We start from the raw sequence: 17,542 nt of genomic DNA on the forward strand, positions 1-17,542 counted from the left end.
TGTATTACAGAGTCTGTGTTTTGTGTATGTGCCCAATTACCCTCATTTCTCATATGTATAACACTCCCCCCCCCCCCCCCCCCCCACCACCACCACCATTTAAAGATCATCTTACAACCTAGTTTGAATTACAATCCATTTATTCATCATATAAATAATATAAATATACAAACATACATAGAATTATAAGCATAAGATGGAAAAATATCAGTACATAAATAGTTTCTCCCTCCGTCCTAATACGTGCAATGCTCTGCAGGAGTCACTGACGCCGTGCGGATATACGTCCAGAGAAATATAAAGTGCCAGACACGTGACATCATCCAGTGCAAAAAAAAAAAGTACGATGACATCATCATGAAAGTAAAATAGCAGCATCTTAAAACATAAATAAGCGTTTCCTTAAATAAAGCATTAAATATAAATATTGCTTAAATAGAGGGTTTTACAAGAACGCTGTTTTGTCCCATTATTCTCGTAAATCAGTGCATTTATACAGGAGCTTCAGGATGTGTCTGCCTCTCTAATCTGTGGCTCATTAGCGGTATACCATTTATTTATCTATTTACCCATGTCTAGTGCCAGTGACTACAGTATGTTAATGAGCCCAAGGTGTCGCAGATATCTGCTTTCAAGCAGTGCAAAATAAGTAGCGCTCCTGCTGTGGAACTACAACTCCAAGCGTGCCCTGCCTGTTGGAGGGCGCAGTCATTGCAGGCCTGGAAACATCCAGAGAGCACGTGCCACACTCAGGGCAACTTCTGCAATCCTGGCGGGAACAATAAGACTGAATCAGATTCTCATGACTGATGAAGCATCTCAGATACATAGCAACCAACCACCTTTGCTAGGAGCCTTTGCGCCACCTGCTGGCACAGATGAGGAATGACAACGTGCAGTAAGGAAGCTCTGAGGATGACAGCTATAGCTGTGGTACCTAGTTTTTGTCCTTACATGGAAATGTTAAAAATGTTCCCATCACCTGCACACAGTGGAGGCGGCCATTTAATGGGCGGAGCCAACAATGAGGAGTCGTTAGGCCTTCATGAAACTTTTCTACTTAATGACACATAACTTTCTAAACTTATTCTGCTCGGAGTCCTCGCTCGGCTCCTGCGGCGTTTGTAGGGTGTTTGCCTTGGTTCACCCCGCTAGCAGAAAATACAGTAGTCCAGGTGAGACTGTGGGGTCTATTTACTAAGCCTTGGGGAGAGATAAAGTACCAGCCAATCAGCTCCTAACTGCCATGTTACTGGCTGTGTTTAAAAAAATGACAGGAGCTGATTGGCTGGTACTTTATCTCCCTCCGCTTTATCTCTCTCCAAAGCTTAGTATATTCTGTAATCCATCCTAAATACGGCATAATGGTGCCACGCTCTCTTTCAGACCTTCAGAAGGAGACCAGCTCCTGAAAAATTGAGGACCTGACAAGAAGAGGCTAGAACAGGATAGAAATTGTGCAAAGACCCACAGAATTCCCTACGCCAAAGGCAGTAAGCTCTGCTGCCTACTCCTTGACCTGACCATGCCCAAGGCCCTGAAGCCCTCCATCCATCCTCACTCTACTACCTCTGTTTCTCTTTAGTATATTTGTTCATTGGCTTAAAACCATCTCCTTCCTTTGTGCGTTGGGTCCTAGAACCTGCAGCAGTCCTTTTTCTCTTGCCCAACGCTCTCCCTTCTGCTTCGTGGCCCTCTCAGAAGAGCTATGTCCTTGGGCACTCTCATCAGCCAGTCCCTGTATTCTCTGCATAGCACGTAGCCTCTCACCTTCCTCTTGATCTCGCTGTCACTGGTGGAAGCCCAGCTCAGGGGCTCAGGGTGGATGGATGGGGGTTGGTAGCCCAGGATGATCATGGCTGTATTTAGGTTACTCAGCAAAGCCTCGGAGGACCTCCGAGAAGCCTCCAGGAGCTTGTGCAGATCTGCTGCCTCTGGATTCAGGTTGTACTGATCGTCCTGGACCAGCTGGAGGAACTCGGAGATGGCTGAGAAAGCATCCCTGTCCAGCAGCAGACGTTCTCCCGGGCAGAGACATCTCCACGTCCTGAAGCCCAGGGCAGCGGTGGGTAGGCCCTTCTCCAGCCAGTAGGGAAAATTGAACCCAGGGTCGCTGAACGGCGTGCCCTGATAGTGCAGCTTTATGGAGGAAACACAAGAAAGACTGATGGTTAGAAGAGGACCCAGGAGACGATGGAGATAGAGGAATGGAGAAGGATGTACAAAGAGGAGAGACACAGGAGAAAGGGGTCAAGGGGGCTATTTATCAAAGCATGCAGACAGATAAAGGTGTCTATTTACTAAGCCTTGAAGAGAGATAACATGGATGGAGATAAGTTCCAACCAACCAGCTCCTAACTATCACTTTTCAAACACAGCCTGTAGAGTGGCAGTTAGAAGCTGATTGGCTGGTACTTTATCTCCACTTTATCTCTCTCCATGCTTTGATAAATACCTCCCAAGAGTCCAAGACCAGCATGGGGTTCATGGAAAACCCCATCTCAGGGTACCAGTGAGTGTGAGTAGGGATCCACCACACGTGACCTAATTTCCTACAGCACGATGGCCAAGAACATTGTTTTGTATGAAAAATCACTTTGGTTAAAAGTAATGGAACTTTTAACTAATTATCTATTACAGGGGTTCTCTGCTCCAGTCCTCAGGTACCCCCGACAGGTCATGGTTTCTGGATGTCACTATTCATGCACAGTGAAAAATCCTGAGAGCATGACCTCTTGGGGGTTACTTGAGGACCAGAGTTGAGAACCACTGATATAATATTAATATTTAGCTCTACTACTCCATATCACATCTGCATAAATTGCGAGAGACGGTGGCATCATTATAATATATGCTGGCATCATCAAGAGCGACTCCCTGCCTGGCATACATTATATGGCTATTACAAGTCACCCCGGGGGTTCCTTTATCCCTACAAAACTGTTCAATCTACGACCTGCTGCGACAATAGAATGGCTTGTGACTTCCAATATCCTTATAATGTACAGTAGGGAGTACAACGTCTCCAGGTATCACACAGTGGGGGAGATGTACTAAAGCCTTGGAGAGAGATAAAAGTGGAGAGAGAGATAAAGTACCAGACAATCAGCTCCAAACGGTCATGTTACATGCTGTGTTTGCAAAGTGACAGCTAGGAGCTGATTGACTGGCACTTTATCTCTGTCCACTTCATCTTTCTCCAAGGCTTAGTACATATGCCCCATTGGGTGATAAGTCTTGAGGTATAACAGCTGTATATTGCGGGGTGAGCAGGTTTCGTATTGCGGGCTTAGGGTGCCACTCACATATGTGTTGAGCATCATGGTGGCATTGGCCTGATGTAACGTAGATAAACTCTGTATCTGTGTGAGGATCTCTTCTCCGGTTAGGGGTACGGCCGCAGAGCCCCGGTACCACGCAGCGACGCTCAGCACCAGGATCACTGCACATAAGCACAAAGTAATGTATAGAAATCACGTACAATAAAATGAAGCTCCTCCACATTCAGTTTATACACAGTACCGCTGTATTTTATACAAAGCACCACTTCATGTAACCACACCTGTGCACAGTACCACTGCACGCCACACCTGTGCACAATACCACTGCACATATGTGCACAGTACCACTGTACTGCACCTGTGCACAGTACCACTGCACTACACCTGTGCACAGTACTACTGTACTACATCTGTGCACAGTACTACTGTACTACATCTGTGCACAGTACCACTGCACTCCACACCTGTGCACAATACCACTGCTTTACCTCTGCACAGTCCCCACTGCTTCCATTTACACCCAGGACACAGTTCTCTACTTAGAATCAGCCCGCAGAGGAAACTTACCGGTTCCTGCCAGCATCCTGCACCCAGCGCCTCGTACCTGTGATACACCTGTCCCGCAGGTGTAATGTTTTTATACCTGTCCTCTCCCCCATGTAGTAATCTGTAAACGTCACACACCCCCTGCCGCGCCGGCTGGAAAGGAATCCCCATTCCTGTCCTCAGCTCTGATTCTGGCTTCCTTCTAAGAAATGCAGGAAGAGGTGACAGCAGGGGAGGGAGAGGGAGCGGTGAGTCGGGGAGAAGGTATGTACAGGTGGGAGAGCGATGAATAGGGGCTGTGACCCCATGAAAGCGGGATAAGTAGTGACTCGTGCTTCCTCCCTCTTACCCCCCAGAGCTGTCACCTCGCTGCAATTAAGAGCTTTCAAGAGACCTGACGGAAGTAGGGCTGAGACAATGAGGCACTGCAGGAGTAGGGTTACCAGCTGACAACTCACCCCCCTTAGAGGTATTATGCGAGTCGCCCGCCTTTCTCTCCCAGGGATTTGGCACATTCTAGGGATAACACACACGTACACACGTGAGTGTGTGTGGGTGACCTGGTAATGGATGTGGCCCTGGCAGAGGGCAGTCCGGGCAGTGACTAATAGCTTCCATATCCCACTCTGATCAGATAGGGAGCCAGATGTGCAGTGATGGCAGGCACTGAGGCGGTATTACCCTACAGGCAGCTGGTACCAGGCATATAGGGAACCAGACCCTACATATCACCCAGTAAGGAGACGTTCTGCGGCACCGGTGATACCCCAACAATAGATATATATAAAACACAAATCTACAGTCACCTAAATATAGGCGAACATCGCCCCTATAAACAGGAGAGCGCTCCTCTCAGGTTGTCAACTCCGTCAGCGGAACGCCACATATAAGGGCAAAGGGAAATATCTTACGTACGCTGTGGGGTCTCTGTATTGTACGCATTTGCGCTTAGGACGTATATAGCTAAGTGACGCACATAAATAGAAGCACGTGTTTTTCCCAAGACATTTCCAGCCCAAATCCATTAGCAATCATGGCGGGTTTCTGTCACGTGTTTATACTTACTCATGTTAGCGCAGAGATGCGGCTTCTCAGTGCCGGCAGGAGATGCTAAAGTCGCATTGACTAATTAGTACGCAATATAATAATGTAACAAATCATCATATAAACGTCAGAGTAGTTTCTTCTGTTACTAGTAAAAGTAACATTTATATGTAAAATGGAATAAAATACACACGCCGTGTGCAGCTAGACGTGCTGAACTGTCACTATAGACACACATCTAGTAGCCCCCAGGTTCATTGTGACGGTGAGCTGCTCCAATGTAGCGTGTCAGTCGGCCCTCACGCACCTACATAGCTGACGTCACATCAATGGCACCTGGTGCTCCGCAGTCTCCACGTTGGTTATTTGCAGTGGTGCCATTTACCCAGTCACGATACACCTTCACCACAGCAGCACGCGGACAGGACACACACTGCGCTGTGACAGACATACTGCCACCTGTGGCCCGGAAGCCGATAATCATCCCTTACTGCAACTCAGATAAATCGCCCCTTTTACCCATGACAGCAACGAGTGATATGTGTGCAGACAGCCTATCACACACCTGATATACCCACCAGGCCAGCAACGAGTGATATGTGTGCAGACGGCCTATCACACACCTTATATACCCACCAAGCCAGCAACGAGTGATATGTGTGCAGATGGGCTATCACACACCTTATATACCCACCAGGCCAGCAACGAGTGATATGTGTGCAGACGGCCTATCACACACCTTATATACCCACCAAGCCAGCAACGAGTGATATGTGTGCAGACGGGCTATCACACACCGTATATACCCACCAAGCCAGCAACGAGTGATATGTGTGCAGATAGCCTATCACACACCTTATATACCCACCAGGCCAGCAACGAGTGATATGTGTGCAGACGGCCTATCACACTCCTTATATACCCACCAAGCCAGCAACGAGTGATCTGTGTGCAGACGGGCTATCACACACCTTATATACCCACCAAGCCAGCAACGAGTGATATGTGTGCAGACGGGCTATCACACACCTTATATACCCACCAAGCCAGCAACGAGTGATATGTGTGCAGATAGCCTATCACACACCTTATATACCCACCAAGCCAGCAACGAGTGATATGTGTGCAGACGGCCTATCACACCCCTTATATACCCACCAGGCCAGCAACGAGTGATATGTGTGCAGACGGCCTATCACACCTTATATACCCACCAAGCCAGCAACGAGTGATATGTGTGCAGACGGGCTATCACACCCCTTATATACCCACCAGGCCAGCAACGAGTGATATGTGTGCAAACGGCCTATCACACCTTATATACCCACCAAGCCAGCAACGAGTGATATGTATGCAGACGGGCTATCACACCCCTTATATACCCACCAGGCCAGTAACGAGTGATATGTGTGCAGACGGGCTATCACACCCCTTATATACCCACCAAGCCAGCAACGAGTGATATGTGTGCAGACGGGCTATCACACCCCTTATATACCCACCAGGCCAGTAACGAGTGATATGTGTGCAGACGGGCTATCACACACCTTATATACCCACCAGGCCAGTAACAAGTGATATGTGTGTAGACGGCCTATCACATACCTTATATACCCACCAAGCCAGCAACGAGTGATATGTGTGCAGATAGCCTATCACACACCTTATATACCCACCAAGCCAGCAACGAGTGATATGTGTGCAGACGGGCTATCACACACCTTATATACCCACCAAGCCAGCAACGAGTGATGTGTGTGCAGATAGCCTATCACACACCTTATATACCCACCAAGCTAGCAACGAGTGATATGTGTGCAGACGGCCTATCACACTCCTTATATACCCACCAGGCCAGCAACGAGTGATATGTGTGCAGACGGGCTATCACACACCTTATATACCCACCAAGCCAGCAACGAGTGATGTGTGTGCAGACGGCCTATCACACACCTTGTATACCCACCAAGCCAGCAACGAGTGATATGTGTGCAGACGGCCTATCACATCCCTTATATACTCACCAAGCCAGCAACGAGTGATATGTGTGCAGACGGCCTATCACACACCTTATATACCCACCAAGCCAGCAACGAGTGATCTGTGTGCAGACGGCCTATCACACACCTTATATACCCACCAGGCCAGCAACGAGTGATATGTGTGCAGACGGCCTATCACACACCTTATATACCCACCAGGCCAGCAACGAGTGATATGTGTGCAGACGGGCTATCACACACCTTATATACCCACCAAGCCAGCAACGAGTGATATGTGTGCAGATAGCCTATCACACACCTTATATACCCACCAAGCCAGCAACGAGTGATATGTGTGCAGATAGCCTATCACACACCTTATATACCCACCAAGCCAGCAACGAGTGATATGTGTGCAGACAGCCTATCACACACCTTATATACCCACCAGGCCAGCAACGAGTGATATGTGTGCAGACGGGCTATCACACACCTTATATACCCACCAAGCCAGCAACGAGTGATATGTGTGCAGACGGCCTATCACACACCTTATATACCCACCAAGCCAGCAACGAGTGATATGTGTGCAGACAGCCTATCACACACCTTATATACCCAACAGGCCAGCAACGAGTGATATGTGTGCAGACGGGCTATCACACACCTTATATACCCACCAGGCCAGCAACGAGTAATATGTGTGCAGACGGGCTATCACACACCTTATATACCCACCAAGCCAGCAACGAGTGATATGTGTGCAGACGGCCTATCACACTCCTTATATACCCACCAGGCCAGCAACGAGTGATATGTGTGCAGACGGGCTATCACACACCTTATATACCCACCAAGCCAGCAACGAGTGATATGTGTGCAGACAGCCTATCACACACCTTATATACCCACCAAGCCAGCAACGAGTGATATGTGTGCAGACGGGCTATCACACACCTTATATACCCACCAAGCCAGCAACGAGTGATATGTGTGCAGACAGCCTATCACACACCTTATATACCCACCAAGCCAGCAACGAGTGATATGTGTGCAGATAGCCTATCACACACCTTATATACCCACCAAGCCAGCAACGAGTGATATGTGTGCAGACGGCCTATCACACCCCTTATATACCCACCAGGCCAGCAACGAGTGATATGTGTGCAGACGGCCTATCACACCTTATATACCCACCAAGCCAGCAACGAGTGATATGTGTGCAGACGGGCTATCACACCCCTTATATACCCACCAGGCCAGCAACGAGTGATATGTGTGCAAACGGCCTATCACACCTTATATACCCACCAAGCCAGCAACGAGTGATATGTGTGCAGACGGGCTATCACACCCCTTATATACCCACCAGGCCAGTAACGAGTGATATGTGTGCAGACGGGCTATCACACCCCTTATATACCCACCAAGCCAGCAACGAGTGATATGTGTGCAGACGGGCTATCACACCCCTTATATACCCACCAGGCCAGTAACGAGTGATATGTGTGCAGACGGGCTATCACACACCTTATATACCCACCAGGCCAGTAACAAGTGATATGTGTGTAGACGGCCTATCACATACCTTATATACCCACCAAGCCAGCAACGAGTGATATGTGTGCAGATAGCCTATCACACACCTTATATACCCACCAAGCCAGCAACGAGTGATATGTGTGCAGACGGGCTATCACACACCTTATATACCCACCAAGCCAGCAACGAGTGATGTGTGTGCAGATAGCCTATCACACACCTTATATACCCACCAAGCTAGCAACGAGTGATATGTGTGCAGACGGCCTATCACACTCCTTATATACCCACCAGGCCAGCAACGAGTGATATGTGTGCAGACGGGCTATCACACACCTTATATACCCACCAAGCCAGCAACGAGTGATGTGTGTGCAGACGGCCTATCACACACCTTGTATACCCACCAAGCCAGCAACGAGTGATATGTGTGCAGACGGCCTATCACACCCCTTATATACTCACCAAGCCAGCAACGAGTGATATGTGTGCAGACGGCCTATCACACACCTTATATACCCACCAAGCCAGCAACGAGTGATCTGTGTGCAGACGGCCTATCACACACCTTATATACCCACCAGGCCAGCAACGAGTGATATGTGTGCAGACGGCCTATCACACACCTTATATACCCACCAGGCCAGCAACGAGTGATATGTGTGCAGACGGGCTATCACACACCTTATATACCCACCAAGCCAGCAACGAGTGATATGTGTGCAGATAGCCTATCACACACCTTATATACCCACCAAGCCAGCAACGAGTGTTATGTGTGCAGATAGCCTATCACACACCTTATATACCCACCAAGCCAGCAACGAGTGATATGTGTGCAGACAGCCTATCACACACCTTATATACCCACCAGGCCAGCAACGAGTGATATGTGTGCAGACGGGCTATCACACACCTTATATACCCACCAAGCCAGCAACGAGTGATATGTGTGCAGACGGCCTATCACACACCTTATATACCCACCAAGCCAGCAACGAGTGATATGTGTGCAGACAGCCTATCACACACCTTATATACCCACCAGGCAAGCAACGAGTGATATGTGTGCAGACGGGCTATCACACACCTTATATACCCACCAGGCCAGCAACGAGTAATATGTGTGCAGACGGGCTATCACACACCTTATATACCCACCAAGCCAGCAACGAGTGATATGTGTGCAGACGGCCTATCACACTCCTTATATACCCACCAGGCCAGCAACGAGTGATATGTGTGCAGACGGGCTATCACACACCTTATATACCCACCAAGCCAGCAACGAGTGATATGTGTGCAGACAGCCTATCACACACCTTATATACCCACCAAGCCAGCAACGAGTGATATGTGTGCAGACGGGCTATCACACACCTTATATACCCACCAAGCCAGCAACGAGTGATATGTGTGCAGACAGCCTATCACACACCTTATATACCCACCAGGCCAGCAACGAGTGATATGTGTGCAGACGGGCTATCACACACCTTATATACCCACCAAGCCAGCAACGAGTGATATGTGTGTAGATGGCCTATCGCACACCTTATATACCCACCAAGCCAGCAACGAGTGATATGTGTACAGACAGCCTATCGCACACCTTATATACCCACCAAGCCAGCAACGAGTGATGTGTGTGCAGACAGCCTATCACACACCTTATATACCCACCAGGCCAGCAACGAGTGATGTGTGTGCAGACGGCCTATCACACACCTTATATACCCACCAAGCCAGCAACGAGTGATGTGTGTGCAGACGGCCTATCACACACCTTATATACTCACCAGGCCAGCAACGAGTGATATGTGTACAGACAGCCTATCACACACCTTATATACCCACCAAGCCAGCAACGAGTGATGTGTGTGCAGACGGCCTATCACACACCTTATATACTCACCAGGCCAGCAACGAGTGATCTGTGTGCAGACGGGCTATCACACACCTTATATACCCACCAAGCCAGCAACGAGTGATATGTGTGCAGACAGCCTATCACACACCTTATATACCCACCAAGCCAGCAACGAGTGATATGTGTGCAGACGGGCTATCACACACCTTATATACCCACCAAGCCAGCAACGAGTGATATGTGTGCAGACAGCCTATCACACACCTTATATACCCACCAAGCCAGCAACGAGTGATATGTGTGCAGACGGGCTATCACACACCTTATATACCCACCAGGCCAGCAACGAGTGATATGTGTGCAGACGGGCTATCACACACCTTATATACCCACCAAGCCAGCAACGAGTGATATGTGTGTAGATGGCCTATCGCACACCTTATATACCCACCAAGCCAGCAACGAGTGATATGTGTACAGACAGCCTATCGCACACCTTATATACCCACCAAGCCAGCAACGAGTGATGTGTGTGCAGACAGCCTATCACACACCTTATATACCCACCAGGCCAGCAACAAGTGATGTGTGTGCAGACGGCCTATCACACACCTTATATACTCACCAGGCCAGCAACGAGTGATCTGTGTGCAGACTGGCTATCACACACCTTATATACCCACCAAGCCAGCAACGAGTGATATGTGTGCAGACGGGCTATCACACACCTTATATACCCACCAAGCCAGCAACGAGTGATATGTGTGCAGACGGGCTATCACACACCTTATATACCCACCAGGCCAGCAACGAGTGATATGTGTGCAGACGGCCTATCACACACCTTATATACCCACCAAGCCAGCAACGAGTGATATGTGTGCAGATAGCCTATCACACACCTTATATACCCACCAAGCCAGCAATGAGTGATATGTGTGCAGATAGCCTATCACACACCTTATATACCCACCAGGCCAGCAACGAGTGATATGTGTGCAGATAGCCTATCACACACCTTATATACCCACCAAGCCAGCAACGAGTGATATGTGTGCAGACGGGCTATCACACACCTTATATACCCCACCAAGCCAGCAACGAGTGATATGTGTGCAGATAGCCTATCACACACCTTATATACCCACCAAGCCAGCAACGAGTGATATGTGTGCAGACGGGCTATCACACACCTTATATACCCACCAAGCCAGCAACGAGTGATATGTGTGCAGACGGGCTATCACACACCTTATATACCCACCAAGCCAGCAACGAGTGATATGTGTGCAGACGGGCTATCACACACCTTATAGACGGCCTATCACACACCTTATATACCCACCAAGCCAGCAACGAGTGATATGTGTGCAGACGGGCTATCACACACCTTATAGACGGCCTATCGCACACCTTATATACCCACCAAGCCAGCAACGAGTGATGTGTGTGCAGACAGCCTATCACACACCTTATATACCCACCAAGTCAGCGTACAGCACGTGACGTACTTCATGGGCTACCCGCTGCCGACGTCACCTGTAGGAGGTGGCCATAATAATGTGACTTGATCGTGTATAATACAGCAGCAGCTTCATATAATATAGCGGCAACCTCATATAGTATGACTACAGTGCGGTCAAGACTCCAAAAACGTACGTTTTTGGAGTTTGGCGTATTTGCAGTATGTGCAAAGCTGGTACCCAGTAGGCAGCGCCATCTATACGTTGCCTAATGGACGCCTATGGGACATCTTTATACATTCTTCCCTGAGAGGGATCCAATGAGATCCCCCCCTAGTGTCCCATGTGGCTCTCATGCTATTAATACCATTGGTGCACCCGATAAGTGGCAGGATGTATCGCAGACATAGCGCGGTGTGCGGTACATCCTGCACTCTATGAGGTAAATTTACTACTTTTTTTTAGAACTGGTTGTGTTGCCCGTAGCAACCAGTCAGACAGATTCCACTTAATATTTATCTAGCTGCTTCTAGAATAGATAGAATCTGATTGGTTGCTAAGGGCAACATCACATGTTCTAAAAAAACTCCCACCTTAGTAAATTTATCAGGCTGTAAATGTACCCCAGCCATGGGCAGATACGGACGCAGAGCGCGGTAAGTGGTTACGTGTAGTGAGAATTGTCTCCAGCATACAGAATAACCGCGTGCTGCCCCTCAGATGCGGGTAATTCCCAGCGACAGGTCATTAGGCCCCTGGAGCAGTCACTATAGGGACAGCTGCTTATTTCCATACTGGGGGCTGCGATGTGTGTGGGGGTCTCGGTATCTGTATTACTCGCCCGCCCGCAGTTTCTGGGTGACACACTCTCTGTGTGTTTGTCCTTATGACACATCACAAGGTTTTTTTGCAAATAAATCCTGAATCACCCAAAAAGCTCAGGAAAGACAATATCACGATGTCGCTTTATTGCTGGGCCTCCGCATGACCTCTAACCTCACCTCTCAGCGAGGTGACCCGATGGCCGGTCAGGTGGATTCTGAGGTGAATTTATAGGTCAGGTCAATATTATTGCCCCCCCTTTTCACAACTGCCCTGAGCCTCCGCAGTGACGGCAGTTAAACCCAGGGCTGCCACCAGAAATTGTGGGGCTCGGGACTGACAAAATAGGCGGGAATAGCGACAGCGGGATTGAGCAGCCCGGGCCCTCCACTCTCTGTCAGAGTGGCCGGGCCCGGGACAAGTGTACACAGGACGGGTGGTATTCATGTGACCGCCGGTCAGCTGACCGACAGTCATATGACCTCTTCCACCATCCCGACGGCTCACTATCCCGATGGTCGGCATGCCGACCAACAGGGACTATTTCCACTCGTGGGTGTCCACGACACCAATAGAGCGGGAATGGTCGCCACCGAGCCCGCAAGGGGCTTGCTGCACTCGCCCCTCCCCGCCGGGATCCCGGCGTCGGTAAGCTGACCGGTGGTCTCCTGACCGCCGGTCAGCCGTACTACACCCCACAGGACCCCACCTTGATGGCGGCTCTGGTTAAACCTATAGTAGCTACAGAGCACCCAGAGGCAGTGACAGGCGGCTCCTCATAGAGAGATCATGACAGTGGGGTTGATTTACTAAGCCTTGGAGAGAGATAAAGTGGAGGGAGATAAAGTACCAGCCAATCAGCTCCTGTCATTTTTTAAAACACAGCCTGTAACATGGCAGTTAGCAGCTGATTGGCTGGTCTCATTTTTATACATGTGATCATATTCTATAGGTAATCTGTGTATATTCTTTACGTGCCTCTATATGGATCTCATACAGGTTTTTTTTAATGATTTATCGATAAATAATAATATGTGTACTATTGCATTTTCTGTAGTCCGTATTTCTCATTGTTCTATATTGTTTGGGGGAGATTGCCCCCAGATTCATCAGCTCACTCCCCTGCGCCCCTTCCTTCTCCCTCCTCCAGTCACGCAGCAGCGGCTCTACCTCCCACTATGAGCAGGGGTCACAAAGGGGAACCACTGGACCCAGGCTGGCCAGTCTGGGGATGAGGCATCTATGGGTAGCAGGTGGGAACTGAATATAACTGGCGTGCATCCTTCAGAGACCACCAGTACTGAAACGCGTAGGACTCTGCCCGATACCCCTGAGCGGTGGGGAATGAGTAATACTGGGACTGCTGTAGCTGCAGCTTTGCAGCCACTATGGTGCCAGTAAGTGGCACTAGTCCCAAGTGGTGTCGAGAGAGGGAGGGAGAGGGTACATATAACCTGGGCCCAGGTCTAATGGAGGGGCCATGCCTCCTGTGATTAGGCCTTGCCACCTGAAAAGTACTATACTGCCCTGACTGGGAGGCATGTCATGCTCCCGTGAGTTGGTGCTTCTCATTGTGCTAGACACGCCCCCAAAGAGGTGTGGCTATGCCCCCAGCATGCTGTGGTCACACCGCCTCGAGGGAGGGAGGGACGGAGGGGGGGCCCAGGAAGTTGTTGTACTGGGGCCCAGGATTTCTCTTGTCAGCCCTGCTAGTCCCTAAGACCCCAGCCCATAACTTTATTCAGTAATTACAAACTTTTCTTCCTGTCCAGACGCAGGGCGTAATTCAGAGATGTACCCCAATTGTCTGCGTACCCCTCCAATGTTTGCAGTTCATGTGCAGAATGGGTCCTGCTTGGTCCCTATGGTTGACATGCTGTGGCTGTGTGGTGCGGGGAGGGGGCGGCAACGCAGACCGTTTTACAAAATGGGAGGGGGTGTCAGCCCTGTTCTGCAGGCATGCCGAGGTCAGGTTTCCTGAACCCAACAGCGTGATCACACCGGAAATCCTGAGTAACCTGAGGGGTATTCAGATGATCTGGTTCCTTGAGGAAGTCCAGGAGAAGAGCATTTTGTACCTAATGGAATGGGTCATGTTGGAGGAGGCGCTGCCAAATCAATGATACGAAAATCAATGAAAAACACTGCGCACACTGCCGCAAAATGACAGCACGCGGCATTTGTCCCTCGGACAAGCTTGGTTCTGGTTAATTAGTACCCATCCTCCCCCCTGCACACAACCTCCGAGAAGTTCCCCCACACCTGAGGGGTAATTGAGCGACTGCTCCCACAGAACGCCCGCCCCCCCCAGCCTTGGATATCCGTGCCCTACTTTGCCGGGGCACAGTGACATATCTGGGGCACGGCGCTGTAATCAGCCTGGCTGTGGCAGAAAGAATGACCGTGGCTCCCTGATATGTGATGACAGGGTGAGTTTCGCTGGCTGCGGTGTATCCCTGTCATAGTGTCCCCATTGTCTGTCTCGTGACACAGAGGAGGGGATGTGGTTTGGTGACAGGGGAGGGGGGAAGCCTCTGAAGTTTGGCTCAGTCACCCGTCAGGAATCCAGACAGATACCATGGCACCATCAGCAGCCGCGCGCTGACTGCCAAACACAACATCTGGGCGGTTAGTGTGCCAGCCTCGCGGGGAGTCAGCGGCTAGGACAGGTTACATCAACTTTCATCGTCGTCACCTAACGATGAGATAATTGCTAAATGATTTAATAACATGGTAATAATATAAACAAATTGCTGTACCTCAAAGCCACCAATCATCTCTGTTCTCCTACAGGCCAGGCTGATGACAGAACATGTGTACTACACAGCTACTGTGCCTCTGACTCTTCTGCTGTCCCTATCTCCTGCTGTACCTATCCCCAACTGTCCCCTCCTACTGCTGTACCTATCCCCAACTGTCCCCTTCTCCTGCTGTACCTATCCCCAACTGTCCCCTCCTACTGCTGTACCTATCCCCAACTGTCCCCTCCTACTGCTGTACCTATCCCCAACTGTCCCCTTCTCCTGCTGTACCTATCCCCAACTGTCCCCTTCTCCTGCTGTACCTATCCCCAACTGTCCCCTTCTCCTGCTGTACCTATCCCCAACTGTCCCCTTCTCCTGCTGTACCTATCCCCAACTGTCCCCTTCTCCTGCTGTACCTATCCCCAACTGTCCCCTTCTCCTGCTGTACCTATCCCCAACTGTCCCCTTCTCCTGCTGTACCTATCCCCAACTGTCCCCTTCTCCTGCTGTACCTATCCCCAACTGTCCCCTCCTACTGCTGTACCTATCCCCAACTGTCCCCTCCTACTGCTGTACCTATCCCCAACTGTCCCCTTCTCCTGCTGTACCTATCCCCAACTGTCCCCTTCTCCTGCTGTACCTATCCCCAACTGTCCCCTTCTCCTGCTGTACCTATCCCCAACTGTCCCCTCCTACTGCTGTACCTATCCCCAACTGTCCCCTTCTCCTGCTGTACCTATCCCCAACTGTCCCCTCCTACTGCTGTACCTATCCCCAACTGTCCCCTTCTCCTGCTGTACCTATCCCCAACTGTCCCCTTCTCCTGCTGTACCTATCCCCAACTGTCCCCTTCTCCTGCTGTACCTATCCCCAACTGTCCCCTTCTCCTGCTGTACCTATCCCCAACTGTCCCCTCCTACTGCTGTACCTATCCCCAACTGTCCCCTTCTCCTGCTGTACCTATCCCCAACTGTCCCCTCCTACTGCTGTACCTATCCCCAACTGTCCCCTTCTCCTGCTGTACCTATCCCCAACTGTCCCCTTCTCCTGCTGTACCTATCCCCAACTGTCCCCTTCTACTGCCCACTTCTCCTCCTATCCCCTGCTATCCTCTCCTCCTGCTGCACACATCTCCTGGTATCCTCTCCTCCTGCTGCACCCATCCCCTGCTATCCTCTCCTCCTGCTGCACCTATCCCCTGCTATCCTCTCCTCCTGCTGCACCCATCCCCTGCTGGCCCCTGGTAGTAGGAGGCGGAGCAGCCAGGCAGAGGTGGCCGGTACGGCCCTCAGCAACATATCAGCCTTGGCGCCCAGATATTGCGCAGTGTATAATTCTGGGGGGCATCAGAAGAGTTTGCAGCGGCCATTTTGGACAGATATGAACTTTGCAGGTGGAGAGGGGGTGGAACAGGCCTCCAGATTAATTATCTTTGATGCCCCAACCACAAACCAACAATGGTGCCCCCTCCAGCCCTCCGAGGCTTAACTGAGAAGCTGATTCAGAGTAGGGAGGAAATAGGTCCGTGCTATCTACTAAGGAGCAGCGTTATATTTACCACACAAGGTTATGACTACAGGGATAAAATGTTTCTATATATACACAACTTATATCATTATTATTATTATTTTCTCTATCGTCCTAGTGGATGCTGGGGTTCCTGAAAGGACCATGGGGAATAGCGGCTCCGCAGGAGACAGGGCACAAAAAGTAAAGCTTTAGGATCAGGTGGTGTGCACTGGCTCCTCCCCCTATGACCCTCCTCCAAGCCAGTTAGATTTTTGTGCCCGGCCGAGAAGGGTGCAATCTAGGTGGCTCTCCTAAAGAGCTGCTTAGGAAAGTTTAGCTTAGGTTTTTTATTTTACAGTGAGTCCTGCTGGCAACAGGATCACTGCAACGAGGGACTTAGGGGAGAAGAAGTGAACTCACCTGCGTGCAGGATGGATTGGCTTCTTGGCTACTGGACATCAGCTCCAGAGGGACGATCACAGGTACAGCCTGGATGGTCACCGGAGCCTTGCCGCCGGCCCCCTTGCAGATGCTGAAGTAAGAAGAGGTCCAGAATCGGCGGCAGAAGACTCCTCAGTCTTCTAAAGGTAGCGCACAGCACTGCAGCTGTGCGCCATTTTCCTCTCAGCACACTTCACACGGCAGTCACTGAGGGTGCAGGGCGCTGGGAGGGGGGCGCCCTGGGAGGCAAATGAATACCTATTTTGGCTAAAAATACCTCACATATAGCCTCCGG

General features: G+C 50.1%; 1 protein-coding gene across 2 annotated transcripts in view; it reads right to left on the bottom strand.

Moving 5' to 3' along the window:
• LOC134945741 (cardiotrophin-2-like) overlaps window positions 1-15,501 on the bottom strand; it is a 32,253-nt gene extending 16,752 nt beyond the window's left edge. Inside the window, exons 1-3 of one of the 2 annotated variants that reach the window (XM_063935200.1) lie at window positions 15,313-15,501; window positions 3,306-3,442; window positions 1,771-2,139 (exon numbers count right to left, since the gene is read on the bottom strand). In XM_063935200.1, coding sequence (XP_063791270.1) covers window positions 1,771-2,139; window positions 3,306-3,323 — 387 coding nt within the window. In that variant the 5' untranslated portion in view covers window positions 3,324-3,442; window positions 15,313-15,501. Of the gene's footprint in view, window positions 1-122; window positions 2,140-3,305; window positions 3,443-15,312 lie in introns of those variants that run through there. The other variant, XM_063935199.1, reaches the window with a different exon arrangement.
• Between the last annotated feature and the right edge of the window lie 2,041 nt (window positions 15,502-17,542).

The sequence above is a fragment of the Pseudophryne corroboree genome, chromosome 7, assembly GCF_028390025.1.
Source record: "Pseudophryne corroboree isolate aPseCor3 chromosome 7, aPseCor3.hap2, whole genome shotgun sequence".
In the NCBI taxonomy this organism is placed as follows: Eukaryota; Metazoa; Chordata; class Amphibia; order Anura; family Myobatrachidae; genus Pseudophryne; species Pseudophryne corroboree.